The sequence below is a fragment of the Salvelinus alpinus genome, chromosome 3 (assembly GCF_045679555.1).
Source record: "Salvelinus alpinus chromosome 3, SLU_Salpinus.1, whole genome shotgun sequence".
In the NCBI taxonomy this organism is placed as follows: domain Eukaryota; kingdom Metazoa; phylum Chordata; class Actinopteri; order Salmoniformes; family Salmonidae; genus Salvelinus; species Salvelinus alpinus.
Window position 1 is genome coordinate 54965650 of NC_092088.1, and position 22550 is coordinate 54988199.

A 22550-nucleotide genomic window follows, 5' to 3' on the forward strand; every position below is an offset into this window, starting at 1 on the left:
TGACAACAGCCACGGAAGAGGAGAAAGGAAAAATCAATGCTGTCAAATGCAGAGATAGGAAAATGTCATTTTGAAAAATGCAAGCCTTTGTGTACGCAAAGATTGAATTTTGATGGATTTCTCCCTAGGCGAACCTTCCTTATTTATAGGTCTTCATATAAAAATGATGTTACAATGATGTTACAGAAAGCAGATACAAATGTCATTGTTCGGAAAATTGCACAATAAAGTGGGTTCATTGTTTGCGGGGAAATGTACTGTCAGAGATAGAATGATTTCAAGCTTCATCTGAAAGGGTCTTTGTTGGATTTTGATCACCTGCCTAATCACTATGCTACACAACCACTCTAATACATGTGATATCATCTGTCATTGGATATTTGCATGTAAAAGTCTATGCAAAATGGCATTGGCATTTGAGCCAACATTGGTAACGAGTGCTAACATGTCAAGTAATACTTGATGCTCATAATGGTGTTTATTCAAATCCCCTTCAGCTGAAGTGTTACAGAGCTAGCTAGGTGTTAGGCTGTATCTACAGTAGTTTATGTAGCTACAGTGCATTCAGAAAGTATTCAGACCCCTTCACTTTTTCCAAATTCTTTTACATTACAGCCTTATTCTAAAAAGTTTTTTTTTTTTAATCCTCATCAATCTCACACAATACTCCATAATGACAAAGTGAAAACAGGTTTAGATTTTTTTTCATGTGTATTATAAATAAAAAACAGATACCTTATTTACATAAGAATTTCTGACCCTTTGCTACGAGACTCGAAATGGAGCTCAGGTGCATCCTGTTTCCATTGATCATCCTTGAGATGTTTCTACAACTTGATTGTAGTCCACCTGTGGTAAATTCAATTAAGCAAAAACCAAGCCATGAGGTCGAAGGAATTGTCCATAGAGCTCCGAGACAGGATTGTGTTGAGGCACAGATCTGGGGAAGGATACCAAAACATTTCTGCAGCATTGAAGATCCCCAAGAACACAGCGGCCTCCATCATTCTTAAATGGAAGAAGTTTGGAGGAAACCAGGCACCGCTCATCATCTGGCCAATACCATCCCTACGGTGAAGCATGGTGGTGGCAGCATCATGGTGGTGGCAGCATCATGCTGTGGGGATGTTTTTCAGCGACAGGGACTGGGAGATTAGTCAGGATCGAGGGAAAGATTAATGGAGCAAAGTACAGAGAGATCCTTAATGAAAAGAGCTCTGGAGCAGGTTAGGACCTCAGACTGGGGCGAAGGTTCACCTTCCAACAGGACAACAACCCTAAGCACACAGCCAAGACAATGCAGACAAGTCTCTGAATGTCCTTGAGTGGCCCAGCCAGAGCCCGGACTTGAACCCGATCAAACATCTCTGGAGAGACCTGAAAATAGCTGTGCAGCGACGCTCCCCATCCAACCTGACAGAGCTTGAGAGGATCTGCAGAGAATGGGAGAAACTCCCCAAATACAGGTGTGCCAAGCTAGTAGCGTCATACCCAAGAAGACCTGAGGCTGTAATCGCTGCCAAAGGTGCTTCAACAAAGTACTGAATACATATGTAAATGTGATATTTCAGTTTTTATTTTATTTTATATACAGTTGTCAGGCTGTGGGTAACTAGTGCATGGAATCAGGCGCAGGAGAGCAGAGATGAGTGTACAAGGTAGTTTATTCCACGAATTGCACCAGTATAAAACAAATACTAATGGTGCATGAAAATACCGGTCACTCGTAAATAACGGGCATAATAACGAACCCGGCAAACAATACCAGCCATAAAGATACAACCTGAACATAATAAACAAACACGCACACCAACAAGGGGGAAACAGTGGGTTAAATAATGAACATGTAAATTGGGGAATAGAAACCAGGTGTGTAGAAAACAAAGACAAAACAAATGGAAAATGAAAGTGGATCGGCGATGGCTAGAAAGCCGGTGACGTCGACCGCCGAACGCCGCCCGAACAAGGAGAGGGACAGACTTCGGCTGAAGTTGTGACAACAGTACCAGTCAAAAAGTTTGGACACACCTATTCATTCAAGGGTTTTTCTTTATTTTTACAATGTAGAATAATAGTGAAGACATCAAAACGATTAAATAAAACATTTAGAATCATGTAGTAGCAAAAAGAACTGTGTTAAACAAATGAAAATACATTTTTGATTCTTCATAGTAGCCACCCTGTGCCTTGATAACAGCTTTGCACACTCTTGGAATTCTCTCAGCCAGCTTCATGAGGAATGCTTTTCCAACGGTCTTGAGTTCCCACATATGCTGAGCACTTGTTGGCTGCTTTTCCTTCACTATGCGGTCCATCTCATTCCAAACCATCTCAATTGGGATGAGGTCGGGTGATTCTGGAGGCCAGGTTATCTGATGCATTACTCCATCACTCTCCTTGGTCAAATAGCCTTTACAAAGCCTGGAGGTGTGGTTTGGGTCATTTTCCTGTTGAAAAACAAATGATAGTCCCACTAAGCGCAAACCAGATGGGATGGCGTATCGCTGCAGAATGCTGTGGTAGCCATGCTGGTTAAGTGTGCCTTGAATTCTAAATAAATCACTGACAGTGTCACCAGCAAAGCACCCCCACACCATCCCACCTCCTCCATGCTTCACGGTGGGAACCACACATGCGGAGATCATATGTTCACCTACTCTGCGTCTCACAAAGACACGGCGGTTGGAAGCAAAAATCTCAAATTTGGACTCATCAGACCAAAGGACAGATTTCCACCGGTCTAATGTCCATTGCTCGTGTTTCTTGGCCCAAGCAAGTATCTTCTTATTATTGGTGTCCTTTTGTAGTGGTTTCTTTGCAGCAATTCGACCATGAAGGCCTGATTCACGCAGTCTTCTCTGAACAGCTGATGTTGAGATGTGTCTGTTACTTGATTCTGTGACGCATTTATTTGGCCTGCAATCTGAGGTGCAGTTAACTCTAATGAACTGATCCAGCAGAGGTAACTCTGGGTCTTCCTTTCCTGTGGCGGTCCTCATGAGCGTCAGTTTCATCATAGCGCTTCATGTTTTTTGCGACTGCACTTGAAATTTTCTGTATTGACTGACCTTCATGTCAAGTAATGATGGACTGTCATTTCTCTTTGCTTATTTGAGCTGTTCTTACCATAATATGGACATGGTCTTTTACCAAATAGGGCTATCTTCTGTATCCCACCTCTAACTTGTCACAACACAATGGATTGGTTCAAACGCATTTAGAAGGAAAGAAATTCCACAAATTAACTTTTAACAAGCCACACCTGTTAATTGAAATGTATTCCAGGTGAGCCTCTTGAGTGGCACAGCGGTCTAAGGCACTGCATCTCAGAGGTGTCACTACAGACCCAGGTTTGATCTCGGGCTGTATTACAACCCGCCATGATCGGGAGTCCCGCAATCGACCCAGTGTCGTCCGGGTTAGCAGAGGGTTTGGCCGGGGGGGCTTTACAAGTAGGCCGTCATTGTAAATAAGAATTTGTTCTTAACTGACTTGGCTAGTTAAATAAAATACTACCTCATGAAGCTGGTTGAGAGGATGCCAAGTATGTGCAAAGCTGTCATCAAAGCAAAGGGTGGCTACTTTGAAGAATCTCAATTATAAAATATATTTTGATTTGTTTAACACTTTTTTGGTTACTACATGATTTCATATGTGTGATTTCATAGTTTTGATGTCTTCACTATTATTCTACAATGTAGAAAATAGTAAAATAAAGAAAAACCCTTGAATGAGTAGATGTATCCAAACTTTTGACTGGTACTGTACATTTGCAATAATGTCTAAAACTTTCCGAATGCAGTGTATGTGACAGTATATTTGCATTTGTTGATCTGACTGAATACCATTGATCTCCCTGTTTGTTGTCCCTCTAACAGTAAACCTTTGGACTATGTTTCAAGCTGCTCAGAAACTCGGAGGATATGAGTTGGTAAGTGTTTACATATGTCCTGCGCCATACTTCACAATCTTGGTCAGGCCCACATTTCGCAAAATGATACCGTTGTTTTAAACCCCCTCTAAGGGGAAAACACGTTACCCTCCCATTTCAGGGAAATTTGTGAAGTCTGTCATTATTTTCCCATGTTGAGGCTCTAAAATCAAGCTGTCTATTATATACAGTGAGACAGCAGAACGGGGACCTTTCACTTGGCAGCCTACCTCACATTTGTTCAGTACTAATTTGGGAAGTGTTTCCAAAATTCTTACATCTTTTGATGTGAAGAGTAAATGCATTGTGAATATTGGTTAGTTCGTTAGTCACATATAGTCATACAGAGAGACGAGCCGCCAAACTATAAACAGGAAACGTCATGTAATTGGGATGTGTTTCCTTTGAAGGCTTTTTATCTACAGCTGATTATCACTTTCATGCTTGCTTTGTGAGCAGGAAGCCATGTGGTTGGTTTGTGTAGCTACAGTATGTATTTAATGGTATAACTCATCACTCTCTGGCATCTTAAGTCTTCTGCATGCTTCGGTTTGAACAAATGAGTGTGCTCACATACTCCTTTAAAAGTTTGCCCTGAAAATGGGAAAAGAGCAGCAATAGATATTTGTCCATCTTGAGACGCCTTAGTCAGTATACACTTCCTTAAAATAGTCAGAATTAATCTAAGATAACTCAAGAAATCTGTTGTTAATTTTGATGTTTTTGCCGAGGTGATCTTAGTAGAGCAATTTTACATCTAACCAAGGTGTTTGGTTCGGTATTTCTCAAGTGAAAAAATGGACATAAACAATTTGTCTCTTGTTGAATTACAACAAACACTTCATTGAAGAATCCCTACTGTTGACCAATCACCAACAAAGGGGTGTAGACTTTGGCTACCGACTTCAGCTTGCCTCGAGAAAGTTTTCTGTGTGCATTAACAGCCTAAAAATAAACATTGCTGAAGACCAAAGCGAATAAAAACGTCACAAAATGTCAGCGTTCCCTGCGCCCGGCCCACCACAGGAGTCGCTAGTGCGCGATGGGACAAAGACATCCCTGCCGCCCATACCCTCCCGACGCTGGGCCAATTGTGCGCCACCCCATGGATCTCCCGATTGCAGCCGGTTGCGACAGAGCCTGGGCTCGAACCCAGAATCTCTAGTGGCGCAGCTAGCACTGCGATGCAGTACCTTTGACCACTGCGCCACTCGGGAGGCATTTAATGCATCTCTACCACTGTACTGTACTTTTCCCTGTTTTGCCCCTGCTGAGGTAGAGACTGCAGTAGCCAGCTACAGCTGGTGGCATATTATGGAGATGGTTTTGCATCAGAGAATGGTGATTTGATGTATTTTATTTCAGTGTCATACACCAATTGGTGCCCAGCCAATCTGGGCTTAAAAGACACAATTCTTTATTGTCTCTGTGGCACACTTAATAACTTTGTTAGTCATTTCCTAGTGTGAGTGGTTAATACTATCTATAAAGATGCTATCACAGAAATATATACAGCATAATTAAAATAATTTTCTCTCTCAGATCACAGTTCGCAGACAGTGGAAAAATGTATATGATGAGCTGGGTGGAAACCCAGGGAGCACAAGTGCCGCCACATGCACACGAAGACACTACGAGAGGTGAGTTATTAACAAAGCCCTGTCCCATTTTCCTAATGCAGTGGAGGAAGAGGAGCGCTACTCTCAGCCCCAGTATCAGGTGTATGTAAACTCTGCTTAGGGAAGTAAGGCTTCCTTCCTATTCCTGACATGATGTCTTTAGCCATGTCCACAGACTCTCTCTCACACTGCTGCTCCATGCATACTAACACAGAGCACAGCTATATTCACCAAAGCATTCACACTTCTCTCTCTCCAACCAGCCTTTTTTATTGAGAGGGTCTGAACCAAAGCAGACAGCAAACGGATATGATCCTGGGGGAGCCTGAGGATATTATGCATGCACACACAGATTACGTGTCAAAAGAGGGCATGCAGAGCAATATTGTGAATGCATATAGTGAGTATGTGTATAGATCTAGGCAAATGACAAACAGTCAGGCTGAATTGCTCAGTCAATATGTGTAGGTTTATCTATGCTCTATGTACAAGTTCACACAAAATTGGATACTTGAATATGGTTGAGCAGTTAGATTATACCAAATAGCACTGCAGCTTAATTAAACTTCCTGTGCAGCCAGAAGGGACTGTATTTGCTCTGCCTTTTGAAAGCCCTTTCCTAGCCCTGCATGAGTAGGAAGACTGGTATAGACAGTGTCAGCACAGGGGGTTGGGGGGGACCAGTGAGGTGTGACTGCTGCGCTGGCCTTTCTCAATACAGCCACAGAAAGCTGAGAAATTGTGCTGAATCAATACATCCCCAAAATATCCCCACTGCAGTGAATATCACCCTGTCAGAAAGAGAGTGGGAAATCTCAGCTGAACCCAAACAGGCCAGGGGAGGGGAATTTTAGCTGAGGCTCACTATTCCAGCAGCTAGGAGGGCAATTAACTTCATCGTATTAGCTCAGGAAACAAAGCTATTCTCTCTCCCTTGGAAGTATATGATAAATGACCCTGTTTGTCGGTTTGGTGAAGTATGTGTTTGGTCCCTGGTGGCGTCGTTGTTTTCCCTTAATGATTACTCAGCAATGAGAACACAATAAGTAATTTAAACTAGAGCATGCAACATTTATCCTAACGTCTTTTGATTTACCCCCCCCCCTAAGTCAGAAGTAGTGGAAACATTTGGTTGTAATTGCACTATATTAACTGAACGTGCTGATCTTGGTCTTTTGTTTGGGACTTTGAATGTCCCCAAGCCCTGACTGCAATTTGAAATGATCCACATTATCCATTTACCTCTTTAATGGAAGTCATCTGAAACGGTTGCCTTGGAGAAATTATTTTCAATGATAGAGATCGAAATAATGACTTTATTTATGGTGTTGAGCAGCAGGCAGTAGAGAACATAGGTTATCTTTTGTTCTGTTCATTCTGAGGTACTTGTCATTTGGAAAGTTGCTCATTGCAGCCATTCTACTGTGCATTAGCTTAAAGGGAACAATCTATATTTAACGTTCAACCCAAGGTCTAAAGCTCCAGCTGGGAAAGCTTTAATGATATTTATTTAAACCGTTTCCCAAGATTAGCTGTCAGAGCTCTGCTCCCTGAATTAAAAATGAGGTCATGAAAAGATGGCATCAATAACCTTGAAATAGACTGCTGCATTCTCTCCCTGCATGCCGCTTCATGCTGATTCTTTGATTATACAGGTCAGTGGCTTTTTGCTGCCGTTAGTTATTTAAGCTCTCACTTTGTGTGAGCTGCTACTGCTACAGAAACATTACATTTATACTGTACATGTTGTCACTCTGATAGTTCCTGTGTTAATGCAGATTTAATGCCTGCCATGCATAGGATTTTTTATGTAATTGCAGGGGGGAATATCCATGGCAACAGTGGAGGCAATTGAGAATTATTTTCTCAGAGGTCGTACAGAGTACAACAAATAACAATAAATTCCACTCATATTAGTTAATATACCAGCTAATGTCAGTTTTTTATCTGATAAATAACCACATGTACACACTAGAGTGTGAATATTTATTTGGTTGGGATACAGGGTTGGATTATTTTGCATACATTGCAGACGATATCATTGATTCTTTTATGCATTCCTCCTGGTATTGGTGTGCGTCTGCACTCACTCAAGCTGCACCTCAAATTGAAAATGCATCCCACAGTGTATAGGCTCATGACAAATTGGAACAACTTGGCAAGTCGCCACCCCGTGGATCATGTTAGAGTAGACTAAATCCTAAACACAGCCCTTACTCTGTGTTGCTTCTTGTTCCTCTATGCAACACTCACGTCTCTTTATTACAAATCTACAACATGAGTTTAAAAAAACACATTGCTGTAAGATCCTAAAATGACAAGCTATAGGAAAAAAACTACTGGACAGATTGCAGCTGTGATAGCACTTAGATGAATGAAGTTTGATTGCTCTCCCTCCTCATTCACCTGGCACAACAAAGAAATAACTAACCCACATGAAATATACTAGGCTTTTAAACCTAGTGTTTGCATTTAGGGGCTTGCAAATTGTGCCATACTTGTAGAGTTAGACATTTGGAAATACTGATAACAAGTCACAGTATTATTTGAAACATTCTTGCCATTGGCTTAGGAACAGTTCATGTGATTTATGTTGATGTATAATGATGAACAGACTCTTTTCACTATATTATAAATCTGTTCCTAATGTTGAGATTGGATTGAAGAACATAATGTTCTACACAGTGAACAACAGACATAATATCTAGCAGTTAATACAAACACTTACCATCCATTGCCCAACACCTGTCATGATTAAGGTTAGCTGTGTGCAGTTGAATGTAGTTTAGCCTTGGGGGAATGGTAAAGGTCATTTTTAGATCTGGTATTTCCAGACTCGACAAAAGGCCTTTCACTGCCCTGTTTAACTGTGTGAATCAGGATCACTTGAAGTGGTTGACTTTCTACAAAAGAGAGGCTTTGAAGCCAAATCTTTCCAAAGCTGAGGGAACAATGTCTGTTTATCCCGCTCTGACTCGGCTCTGAAGATTGGTATTTGCTTTTGTACAGACAGGAGTTATTGTTTTGCCAGTTCTTTGAAGCAGCCTAAACATAACAGTTGGTGATGAATATGTATTTTATGTTATGCTTCTTCTCTTCAAGAGGTTGTTTTAAAACTATCCCAAAATAGGGATCCGTTAACGCATTAAGAAAACCTCTGAACTTAACAGAACGCCAGCTCAAATTATCAGCAGCAGGAAAAGTACTGAATGAAATAGCCTATAGGGGTTTTCCGGCGCTTTGGTGACTTAGGCATTTCTTGGATTCCACAGGTAAATCCCCTTTAACTCAGATGACAGACCAGCTAATTGTTGATAAAAACCTATTTGCTTGTTTGGCATGTAAGTGCATTATTTTAATGGGACAGACATGCTCAATTGACTATGTCACTGAATTACAATTGTATTGATTTCCAAATAATCTTACAACAATACATTATACTAAGAAATGTCTTTAGCCTAATTACATTCCAATATGCTAGAGAAATCACTGTCTGTCTCCTTTGCCTATTGAACTTTTTAATGTTTTATTAGTGGATAGGTTACGTACTCAAATCTACCATGAACATCATAGAAAATGGCTGCTCATGTAAAGGCTCAATGATGAATAGCCATGAGCGGAAGTTAAGTATTTATTGACCTCACAAAAATGTAAGCTCTCCTTCCCTCATTGAGTAATTCCCTCATTGACTTTTCCATGTCATGTTGTGCTCATTCTGCCCTCTAGTGTGCAGGAAAGTATGTTGCATTTGATTTTGATATTGCCTGTGATATTCATTACGAGAAGTGTTCCTGAGAGGCATTTCCTGCTTTGAACTCAACCAAGGATTTATATAAGAGAAAGCCCTATATTTACATAAATGTAGCCTATTACTGTGCAAAGAGCCTCCCTGCTGCCTTCACATGTGGACTGAATTCCTTTCATGGCCTCTCGATTGCACACCCTACCCGGCCCCCTGCTTTCAGGAAATTACTACTTACATAAGTCATATTGTATTATCATTGCTGTATTATGTGATCAGGAGAATGTTATATGCTCTCCCTGTACTTATTATCGGTCTTTTACAGAGTCACTGGGCGCTATTTATAATGTGAGTTTTCATAGTTAACTGTTCAGCAACAGAGAAGCAGAAAATAATCCTGCCGTGCTAAAAGAACAGTGTTACTTTTTTTTTCATTTCCAAAAATAAATAAATCAAATAAAAGACTGTCTGGAATATTGAGTTTAACAATTGTGATGTAACATGGATTTAAAGGAGAATGTTCCACTGAGATGTGACAAGCACACCAGTATGGACGGTACCCCCACCTCTCAGTGGCATTCTAGAGAATTAATGTAGGGCAGGGCAACTTTGATTGGGTTGGGGGCCACAAAAAAATCGGATTTCGTCATGAGAGAACGCATTCGCTCGTGCGTTTGCATACCCACATCCATATCCACACTTGCAGTCAGAGCCATCCCTAGCCTTTTGGGGGCCCTAAGCGAAAAAATGTGCTGACTTGGGCTAATTGACTGACTTAGTGACTGACATAACAATAGAAAAACTGCAGATGCAAAACCAAATTTCAAAATTGCACTTTGTGTATTCTATTATTCTAACTCTAAACAGTAAGTTTAGCCCCCGACTGAGCCCCCCCAGGTGTGAATTGATCCAATAGAACTTTGTGTCTTCGTCTGTAGCCTAGCTCCTAAAAATCAATGCAGGATTATTTCATTCTCATCCATGTCTGCTGATAGATACTGATTTGTAATTGGTATTGCTAGACGCCAAACTCAGAAAGGCATGGTGTTCATTCTTACAGCAGATGGTACAGTATCTTTGCAGACTTGAAATGTGAGTGTATATGAAATTGCTCCCTATTTTCCTTACTCTATTTATACAGTAAGTCACGTCGAGTTCACCACATTATTTCTCAATGGTGCAGTGGTTTATGGTGAATAATTTTTTCACTCCATTAACATCTGTCTTTCTTCTCTCTCGCCGTCTCTATTTTCTCCTTCTCCCTCTTTCAAATAAGTCACATTTAATCGTACATTTCCTTTCTTGGCCTGGGGCCCGGTGCCAGCTGTATGAAATGTAGTTTTACTGCCTCTGCTGCCAGCAGTTTGGTTCTGAGAAATCCCACTGAGCCGCTTGAACCAATGCAGCCGTTTTTACCCCAGTATCAAATTTCTCGGTAACAATTAAGTACCTTACTGTGATTGTTTTAAAATAAAAGAGCAATTTCTAACGCAATAATTTTGCTAGGAGTGGTCTGAGTGGGGAGGGGAAAACTGAAAACTAGATGTTATTGGCAGAGAGGTTTGGAACTCTCTTTCTTAGGCCCTATTCCCATTACAAGATACTGTGTAAAGGAGAGTCTGAGGAGCAGGGTGGTGAAAGATAATACTACTTTTCAATTCACATTACATCCTTGCCTTACGTTGTGGCTGGCAACGCAACATTTTTGGTCCACAGCTCAAATTGATCGTAAATATCACAGTAAGCACAAAATATTCAACAATGACAGAAAATGTTCTTCTAAACCATATCACACTATTGAATAATGCAACCAAACCATATTACACTCTTGAATAATGCAACAATTCACACATGTAACAGTACCAGTCAAAAGTTTGGACACACCTACTCATTCCATTTTTTATTTTTTACTATTTTCTACATTGTAGAATAATAGTGAAGACATCAAAAATCTGAAATAACATGTATGGAATCATCGAGTAACCAAAAAAAGGGTTAAACAAATCAAAATATTTTGCCTTGATGACAACTTTGCATACTCTTGGCATTATTTCATAGTTTATGTCTTCACTATTATTCTACAATGTAGAAAATAGTAAAAATAGAGAAAAACCTTTGAATGAGTAGGTGTCCAAACTTTTGACTGGTACTATATGTGCAGACAAAGGGTTTATTTTCTCATCTGTAGGCTACACTCATTACATTTTAGCTTCAATACAAAAGCACAGAGTTGCTAACAGCATGTCTTCATCAATTAACGTTAGCCTATCAAAAATGTACGATTAAACCCCAAACTAGGCTTCATTTGTATCAATATCATGCAAAACATCATGTGGTAAAAGCAAATTGCGACTGAAACCGTGGGTATAAGTGAATTCACCACAATAAGCTGTTTTATATGGAAGGGCATACCCGCCACCAAAGAATAAAATGCCTCATGATTTGTCAACGTGCACAATTAGTCTGTGCTTCAGTCTGATCAACTGTAGCCTCCTGATAACAACCACAGCTGCAGATAGCCTAGAGAACCCTATGCACTCTGATCCCATCTGGGCCTGGCCAGGGGAAACGTAACGTCATGTTTTTATAGCCTAAGCTCTGTTTTTATAGATTAAAATAGGCCCATTTATTTGTGTTCTGAGAAAATAAGAATGTGATCAAATGTGGTTTATATTCACACTTCGGTGGCTAGGCTACCTCGGCCTTTTTAATCCAAAATGATTGATTGGAATTAAGTCAATCAACAGTGATGACATACTCACACAGTATCTTTTTAATTACAGATGCAAAGGCCTACACGATGCCACCCTGCATACAGCGACCTCAGCCCAGTTAGTTTTTGTCCAATTGCAGTTGTTGTCTCTGTCTGTGTAAAGGGTTTTAATGTTTTCATCCTCCCTAGGGCCAGTTTTTTTTAACCAGATGAGTTGATTATAAAAATGATCTGGTCCCATCATAGCCCATATAAAATGTTTGTTTTTACAGCTGATTTATTACTATGTTGTATGCTACAACTAGGGTCCGGAGTTGTTTAGGTTACTACGCGATCGGGTAAAACTCTGTGCCCCAGGAAAACAATTGACCCCCCACCACTCAGGGACCTGTGGTGCCACCTCTGAAATGTCCACACAATATTACAATGAAAAAACATATCCTATTTGTATGATCTGCATTTGACATGTGTTTGGTGGTGGGGATGGGCTTCCATAGTTTTACATGGCTCAGTGCAGCCAGCAGCTACTGTAACAATTTCAGAATGTAATCGGCTGTTACTGCATTTTCAGGTAAAAACTCAATAAAACAAGACTCAGATATTAAGAAAATGTGTATACATTTCAGCCTTTTAAAAAACATTGCTCTGCTATTACCATTTATACTGTATGAGTGTTAGCTCATATAGAATGGGCTTCCCGGTGGCACAGCGGTCTAAGGCACTGCATCTCAGTGCTAGAGGCTTCACGACAGACCCGGGTTCGACTCCAGGCTGTACCGTGATTGGGCGGCGCACAATTGGCCCAGCGTCGTCCAGGTTAGGGTTTGGCCGGGGTAGGCCGTCATTGTAAATAAGAATTTGTTCTTGTTCTCTGACTTGCCTAGTTAAATAAAGGTAACAAAAAAAAATTGCTCAATGAGACAATTCTGCTTACACTGCCCTGCTTCAAGGGGGGCAACTGTCGTGCGAGTGTCGTGATGTCACCAGGCAGGCCAAAACAGACTGAAATTTCAAGTGGTCTTTTCAAACAGCCGTTACACTAAAAGGGCATGATCATAATTACCTCACAGTGTGGAAATATATATAAAACACAGGGAATCTAGTTTTAGACTGCACTGGTACTTTAAAGGCATTTCTGTTTATGAACAAGCGAACCACTAATGATTCCTTGTTTGTTCTACCACAATGTCCCTTAAAAAGGGAATTGAGCAACTACTTAATGTGCACACATGAGAACGTGTTCATGCCTAAGTTGTTTCCTAATAGCATTTGGATTGCTATCATGAAAGCTGGCCTCACAAAGGAATGGGTAGGGCGAGGCTTTCCAAAATAATATTGAACATTTCATCACTGGCTGGTACCTCTTTTCGATATTTGATACTGTAATGTTTTGTGGTGTTTAACCTAGAGTATGCCACATGTTTTTCTCAGCATTTTCGTCAGTCCTTATATTGTTTCACACATTTGATAAGACCTTGGTGATAATGGTGTCAGAACCCGCCCTGTAGTCTCATCAACAGCACAGCTCAGTCAGAATGGATGTTTTTTTAGTTACTCTAGCAGCTGTAGTGTGTTAACTGTTTCCCTGGTAATGTGATGTAAAGATTAACACGCCCTCACTGGGGGCCTCAGCCTTGCCTCATCTCCTGGCCCTATGCCAGGTGTTAGTTGGCTCCCCAGCTCTCTCAGCACATACCAGCTCTGTGTTGAAGCATGCTCTATAGTCTATACTAACTGACTCACGCCCACCACCAGTGTACTCTGGTCAGTCAAGTGTCAAAATTAAGGTTGAAAGTTCCTTTCAGAATTTCAGATGTAATTCAAGTTATGTGTCTTTGTCTATGCCACAGTTGTAGGCCTAGCATCTCTGGTTTATCTAGATATAACTTCCTAGAGTGAATGTCCTCTTACAATATAAGTTGGACCTTTTCATTATTGACTGTCATGTCTTGAAAAAGGTCCCAAACCCGAAATGTTGACACCCAATAAACACATGCAGAGGTAATCGTGTGTGGGGGAATTCTTATAAATTGATTGAACTTTGCAGTTTTATTCCTAGCACCACTTATGAGAGACTGCGTAGTTGTTAATCTTTAAAAATGTGTTGATTTTTCCACATTTTTCATTGTAGCTACATGGGCAGGGTGTGTAACAGCATTCCTAAGAGGTGATACATTTATAGCCTTAACTTTGTTTCAGGTTAAGGTTAACTCAGTCTCTTCCCCTCTGACCTTTCCAGGCTCCTCCTACCCTATGAGAGGTACACCAAAGGAGAGAAGGACAAACCCCTCCCCTCAGCCAAACCCAAAAAACAGGAGCATGGGGCCCAAGAGGGGGGTGTCAAACCCAAAGGGGTCACAGCGAAACGACCTAAAGGTGGACTAAACCAGAGGCAGGTGGCCAGGAAGGAGAGAGAGAGCGACGACACAGCAAAAAGCCGGGAGCTCTCACAGGTCAGTCCTACTAATTTTCTGTCCGTCTGTCTCACACTCTCTCGTTCACACACACTCTTTCTTAGAAGGATAACATATGCCAACGTCACACATACATCATGTATATGTATTGAATAACAGTATGGCATGTTTTCCCACTAAGGTATCTGAGGAGAAAGAGGAGAACCAGGAGCCTGCAGTGATGAAGCAGGATCCTCTTCCCAGAAAGGAGCCTGAAGAAGAGTTACAACACACCATGAAGAAAGAGGAGACATTGAGCCAGGAGGAAGTATCCTGCCTGAATCCCCCCAACACAGACTGCCACCAAGCCACACCTGTGCTCCACAGTGATCTGTGTCCACAGCCCGAGTGGAGACATCCCAGCCAGCCACAATCAGACACATTCAACCCTGAGCAAAGGGACCAAGCCGATGGAACCCTCTCTAAGACCCCATATCCACACAACTGGGACAACAACGACAGTAAGCCTAGGTATAGCAGTCTAGCTGACCCAAGCACACCTGACACTCCAGTAGCTAAAGACACAGACAGTCACGGTTATGGACATGGTGGGAGGGTGGGTAAGGTGCTGCCCATGTGTAAGCAGAGCCCACCCCCACTGCAGCTGTACTCTACAGAGCCACTCACAGACAAACAGGAATCCCCCAGTAAAAAAAAAGAGATAAATCAGTGTCACGTGCACACGCCAACAGCATACTCCAAGGACAACCTGGGGGTCATGTCCCCACTAGCCAAGAAGAAGCTCCTCTCCCAAGTCTGTGAGACAAGTCATTACTCATTCAGTTCCCCTTCTCTTCCTCCTCCCACTCCATCAGCCAGCGTGGGTGATGTAAGCGACAGCTGCGTAGAGGAGGTGGTGAAACTGAGGGAGGACTCCATCCCGGACAGCCCAGAGATGGCTCCTGTCTTCAGGCCTTCTGTCATTCAGCACGCCCAAAGCGTCAAACCCCAGCAAGAGAGGAGTCCTCTGGGGGATCTGTCTGAGCCTTTCACTTGCAGAGTGAGCCACTTCCAGCCCCGGCTCAACCCCCCCTGGCACCCCTACCTCCACAGGACTGAGCACCAGGATGGAGTGGAGAACGCAGGGGAGACACGGATGCAGCAGCACCCCAGTCAGGCACCACCAGGCTTTGCAGGCGACTGCTACTCCTCCCCTCACCTACACAACCTCTACCGGCAGACAGAGAACTGTCTGAGTCAAGAGCGAATGGCCAATTATCCCAACAGAGACAAACAGGGACATTTTATCGGGGAATGTCAGAGCAGCGAGGGCTTCAGCTTAAACAATCCTGACAGAGAAGGGTTGGCTTACAGAGCTCCCAACTTCTCTGAGAGGACACAAACACATGGGGATAGACCATTGGACGAGGAACCCCGAGATTTCAGTATTTCCAAGCCTGTCACTCAAAGAATGTCTTTCACAAAGCCCTCTTTCTGTGGCCTCCCATATCCCATGATGCATCAGAGTTTAGACTATCACCCCAAAGCATGCAGAGTCCTCCCCATGACTATATCTACACCCAAACAAAACCCAGACCCCCCTCAGCCCTTCTTCAACCCTAAAAGCCACGCTGAGACTGTCAGTGCCTCCAGACCCAGTAAGAGAAGCCTGGGGGAACTAGAGAACGAGGGGGTGCCAGACCGCAAGGTGCGAGTGGTGACCCCCATGCACCCCGCCGGCTCTGTCCGCAGGGGTGACCCACAGGGGGAGGAGCTTAAACCAGCTGAACTGGCGCACGCCATCCACCTCCACATTCCCGAGGGCCACACCTACCCTCCACACGCGCCCTTCTACCCAGGGATGTACCCCGGGATGCAGGACGCCCTCCATCACAACCTCCAGTACCTGAAGAGCCAGACAGCTGTGTCCCCCCTGGTCCCTCCACTAGCCTTCCACTCCATGATGCTACAGAGGCAGCTGATGGCCTCACAGCCCAGCCCCCATCACTTTTACAGGCACCCTGGGGGGACGGCCCTGTACGGGGACCTCCTGCACCAACTGTACCCCCTGTCCACCCTTACCCACCCACAGCTGTCCTCCATGCACCCCAGCACCAGACTCTAACAGACAAACCTACATGGAGCTTAACTGTCTCTACCTGGGACAGTGGATCTAGTGTTCTATTATTCAGTAAGCATGACAACACTGGTTAACTGTAGCTGGTGGATTTAGTCAGGCACACAGTTACATTTTTTTCTATTTTTCGTTTGTTTTTGCACTGTGCTGTATCACCACTTAAGTTACCTTGTCTCAATTTGCACTCTGTAGTGTTTGTGTTCACCAACCAGGTCCTTTCTCTCGCTCAACAGTCAGGTTCTTACTATCTTTGAGTGTGGAGGGACAGGAGACAGAGAAAATCCATTGGCATGCATGTCGAGGGACAATCAGATTTGCTGGGTCTCCAAAGGGATGGACTACATCACTGCAATGCAACAACCTCATCCTCCAAATGTGTTCTGGGGATTTTATCAGGTTGAAACACTAAAAAAACATGAGGGGCCTATCTAAAATAGACTCTTTACGCAAAGTTTGCCATTGGAAAAGTTAATGCAGCTGTTAAGCATTAGGCTACTCCACCTTCAATCAAGTTTTTAATATATTTTTAGAGCTCTCTAGTGTGGTGCTTTGGCCTGTTTCTGTTCATGTATAAGTCAACTACACCTGTATTCTTAGGAATTACTGTGTTAAACCACGGTGCTGTACAAAACCACAAGGTCCTGAGGTATTGTATGTACAGTACCAGTCAAAAATGTGGATACAACTACTCATTACAGGGTTTTTCTTTATTTTTACTATTTTCTACATTGTAGAATAATAGTGAAGACATCAAAACTGAAATAACACATATGGAATCATGTAGTAACCAAAAAAGTGTTAAACAAATCAAAATATGTTTTATTTGAGATTTTTCAAAGTAGCCACCCTTTGCCTTGATGACAGCTTTGTACACTCTTGGCCTTCTCTCAACCAGCTTCAAGAGGTAGTCACATGGAATGCATTTCAATTAACAGGTGTGCCTTGTTAAAAGTTAAATAGTGGAGTTTGAACCAATCAGTTGTGTTGTGACAAGGTACGGGAGGTATACAAAAGATAGCCCTATTTGGTAAAAGACCAAGTCCATATTATGGCAAGGACAGCTCAAATAAGCAAAGAGAAACGACAGTCCATCATTACTAAGTAGTCAATCTGGAAAATGTCAAGAACTTTATTCAAATTTCAAGAAAGTTTCTTCAAGTGCAGTCGCAAAAACCATCAAGCACTATGATGAAACTGGCTCTCATGAGGACCGCCTCAGGAAAGGATGACCAAGAGTTACCTCTGCTGCAGAGGATAAGTTCATTAGAGTTAACTGCACCTCAAATGAATGCTTCACAGAGTTTAAGTAACAGACACATCTCAACATCAACTGTTCAGAGGAGACTGTGTAAATCAGGCCTTCATGGTCAAATTGCTGCAAAGAAACTACTACTAAAGGACACCAATAAGAAAAGAGACTTATTTGGGCCAAAAAACACAAGCAATGGAGATTAGACCAGTGGAAATCTGTCCTTTGGTCTGATGAGTCCAAATTTGAGATTTTTGGTTCCAACCACTGTATCTTTGTGAGACGCAGGGTAGGTGAATGGATGGTCTCTGCATGTGTAGTTCCCACTGCAAAGCATGGAGGAGGAGGTGTGATGGTGCTTTTCTGGTGACACTGTCAAGGAACACTTAACCAGCATGGCTACCACAGCATTCTGCAGCGATACTCCATCCCATCTGGTTTGCGCTTAGTGGGACTATCATTTTGTTTTTCAACAGGACAATGACCCAACACACCTCCAGGCTGTGTAAGGGCTATTTGACCAAGGAGAGTGATAGAATGCTGCATCAGATGACCTGGTCTCTACAATCACCTAACCTCAACCCAATTGAGATGGTTTGGGATGAGTTGGACCGCAGAGTGAAGGAAAAGCAGCGCTCAGCATTTGTGGGAACTCCTTAAAGACTGTTGAAAAATCATTCCAGGTGAAGCTGGTTGAGAGAATGCCAGGAGTGTGCAAAGCTGTCATCAAGGCAAAGGGTGGCAACTTTGAAGAATCAAAAAAAGATATATATTTGTTTAACACTTTTTTGGTTACTACATGATTACATGTGTGTTATTTAATAGTTTTGATGTCTTCAATATTATTCTACAATGTAGAAAATAGTAAAAATAAAGAAAAACCCTTGAATGAGTAGGTGTGTCCAAACTTTTGACTGGTACTGTAGATAAAAGCTCATTTTCATCAGAACACCCAAGCTGTGAAGAAACCACATTTGACGTTTTTCATCAGTTTTTTAAGGCGAGTCGTATCGCTTGTCAGGAACATTCTCTCAAAATGTTTTGTTGAACCCTGAGAGATGGGAAGGTGACCCAGATACATTAATATATTGAACAGAAAGTATTTGTACTACACTTAACATTTGAGTCACTGATGCTGCCTACTGTGACATCTGACAGCACTTATCTTGACACATTGTAGCTCTGAAAAATCATTTATTCTTTCATGTATGGCTGTTTACTCAGCCTCCTTCGTTCAACAGCATACTGTATGATAAATAAAAAATGTGTCTTGTAGATTATTGCTTTGTGAATATGTGCCTTTCTTAATCTTTGATTACTGGTTGCAGCACTACAGTTATAAGGTTCCATTCTATCATCACATTGCAGTGCAAACTCATTGGACTGTAATTGTATAGTATCATAGTTAATGTTTAGCAAAGGCATAGTTAAGCACTGGTGTAGAGAATGGCTACTAGAATAGATTTATGTGCCACAGCCAGGCTCAGTGATCAAAAGGAACCCTGTAGCGCCTGAGGACTAATAGCACCTGGTCTGGGTTTACAACCATCATAACTGTTTTAATGGGTATTTGGGACATATGAAATATAGGTAACACATAGCCGTTTAATTTTGTCTTGAAGCCAATCAGAAGAGATTTAGCAGACACTTAAGATAAACATTAATTTACAATTACATGTTCTGAATGTCATGTTTGCTTCAGCGGCTTTAGTAACTACTGTTTAGGCTCCTTAATATTCAAAACTATTCTCTGGCATCTTTCTCTGTCTGACATCTTCTGTAAATAATAATGTAAATACTGTTGACTTCTGACAGTCTTATCATGTGTTATATGTTGTTATAATCTGTAAATAGTATGAATGCATAAAGCTGCTTACACAATCTAGATGTGTCAAAGGTCACCTTACTATATTAGATCTGAACACTATTTGTAGGACACTTTTTATTTGCTTGTTTTCCCACATTGTTTCCATACTGTTCATCTTTAACGTGTTTTTGATACGATGTGCCATCTGTTTACCAATCATTTAGCTGGCAAACAAGAAGAAAAACATTTTGTATTATATGATCCTCTGTATATTTAATTAAAATATTTTACTATCAACGAATGTCTTTCTCCCCTTAATTGTGGTGGTACTATACCACAGATGGGTGAGGTTGGAAAATATAACTAATTTTCTAAGAAGATCCATGATGAAATATTGAAATGTCATGTAGACCCAACTACAAAGGTCCAGGTAACTGCCAAAATAAAGGAGACACCAACATAAAGTATCTCAATAGGGCATTGTCACATCACGAGCAGCGAGAAAGTGTCTGGAACTCTATTGGAGGGATGCGACACCATTCTTTCATGAGAAATTCCATAATTTGGTGTTTTGTTGATGGTGGTGGAAAATGCTGTCTCAGGTGCTGCTCCAGGTTCTCCCATACATGTTCAATTCTTTGAGACCACTCTTTCAAAGTCACAGCAATCTCTTCTTCAAGCCATGGTAGCCAAAATAATAGGCAACTGGGCGTTTTTATACATAAAAGTAAGCATGATGGGGTGTTCATTGCTCAATAAACTCAGGAACCACACCTGTGTGTAAGCACCTACTTTCAATATACTTTGTATTGCTCATTTACTCAAGTGTTTTCTTTATATTGACAGCTACCTGAATTTCAAGGCATATTGCAGGCATTTTGCCAGTGTTGGGTCTAACTCAATGTCTTAAGTCTTAATCACTGTGCAATTTGCTGACAGTATGTCTGGAACGGAAGGTTGCTAATAATTCAAAGGTTCGTGTTCCCATTTATAGTAGTTGTAACATGTTTTCAGTTGAGAGATATTCTAGATCTCTCACCACCACTAAAGGTAGGTCTCGACAAGGTGTCAAACGGCACTTAAATATTTTGTCTTGCTCATTCAACCTCTGACTGGCACACATACACAATCCATGTCTCAATTGTCTCGAGGCTTAAAAATCCTTCTTTAACCTGTCTCCTCCCCTTCATCAACACTGATTGAAGTGGATTTACAGTTGACATCAATAAGGGATCATAGCTTTCCCCTGGATTTTCAACGTTTTGCTCGCCTGAGGTAGAGTATCTCATGATAAGCTGAAGACCACACTATCTACCTAGAGAGTTTTCATCTGTATTTTTCATAGATGTCTACATACCACCACAGACCGATGCTGACACTAAGACCGCACTCAATGAGCTGTATTCTGCCATAAGCAAACAGGAAAATGCTTATCCAGAGGCAGCGCTCCTAGTGGCCAGGGACTTTAATGCAGGGAAACTTAAATCCGTTTTACCAAATGTCTAACAGTGTGTTAAATTTACAACCAGAGGGAAAAAAACTCTAGACCACCTTTACTCCACACACAGAGACGCATACAAAGCTCTCCCTCACCCTCCATTTGGCAATTCTGACCATAATTATATCCTCCTGATTCCTGAATACAAGCAACAATTAAAGCAGGAAGGACCAGTGACTCGGTCAATAAAAAAAGTGGTCAGACGAAGCAGATGCTAAGCTACAGGACTGTTTTGCTAGCACAGACTGGAATATGTTCCACGATTCTTCCGATGGCATTGAAGAGTACACCACATCAGTCATTGGCTTCGTCAATAAGTGCATTGATGACGTCGTCCCAACAGTGACCGTACAAGCAAGATGTTGTAGCAAACAAGTCTTTGTTTGCCAAGGCAACACACCGTCCCTGTATCAGCAGCACACCTTTTTCCCTACTCGCTTCTCCTGTCTGTGGAACAGCTTGTTGTGTTCATAGACATATAATCGTTCAAAGGGTTTTGGTACCTCTAAACCTGGCAATTTGACTGTTAAACTCATGGGTACACTAGCAATGGCTGCCAGTCTTGACTTGAATGGGAACTGCCATTTATGGATTATATGCCTATGGTTGGTTACAGCTGTCATTTGCCTTTCCCAAATTTCAAAATACAATCGTGCAAAAAACATACAGTTTGGAAAGCAAATGCTGTCATTACTAAATGTGTCAGGTGATAGGTACTTTAACATTTAGGGCTGTCCCAATAGAGAAAAGAATATTGGTTGACCAAGAGGCATCTGTAAAATTAAGTGTATTTTTCCATATATTCACAAATCCTTTGCTTTTTCATCAAATCAACAATATTCACTGAGCTTGTCTGATGTTTTCAGCACACTGTTTGATTATATAATTAAGACAAACAAATGACTAGAGGAAGTCCGACCAGCAATTGATTTGATTATGCCAGGTCGGGCTCAGACTTGCTGCCCTGTGTTAAAAAAAAAGAAAAAACAGTGAGTGACTGTGTGACTAGCATCCATGGTGTCTCTCTCCTCCCTGGTGCAGTGACCTCCACAGAACATCAAAATGTTTATCGTGCTATGTTGCTGAACATAATTACAGCCATTTCTAACTGAAAAGTTCTGTTATTTGAAATCCCTCATTTGTTTAGGAAAAAGATTCGCTATTCCTTCAACCCTTGCTCTCTTTACGTGGCACATGTATGCATCACATGCACATGACCAATATGGCCTGACCTAAAGCATATCATAATCACATCAATAAATTGGTTATAACAAACTCTGAACACCGTAACACGTGACAGCAAAATGGATGCAGAGGAAGTGACAAATAAACTCGAAACAGGGGAATGTTTACTGGTTGTTCAGGAAATAAAGGGAAAGTCAGATCTGTGGAAGACATTTGACCTATGGAAACTACTGGAGATCAAGAAGAGGAGGGTAAGGAGCAAGCGCTGCGTGCATA

The 22550-nt window shown here is 41.7% G+C and overlaps 1 protein-coding gene across 1 annotated transcript in view; it reads left to right on the forward strand.

Moving 5' to 3' along the window:
• Positions 1–19888, forward strand: part of LOC139570940 (AT-rich interactive domain-containing protein 5B-like) — a 72190-nt gene extending 52302 nt beyond the window's left edge. The window contains exons 7-10 of the mRNA XM_071393291.1: positions 3879–3931; positions 5474–5571; positions 14245–14458; positions 14601–19888. Of these exons, the coding sequence (XP_071249392.1) occupies positions 3879–3931; positions 5474–5571; positions 14245–14458; positions 14601–16523 (2288 nt within the window). The 3' untranslated portion in view covers positions 16524–19888. The remainder of the gene's footprint in view (positions 1–3878; positions 3932–5473; positions 5572–14244; positions 14459–14600) is intronic.
• Positions 19889–22550: the final 2662 nt, after the last annotated feature.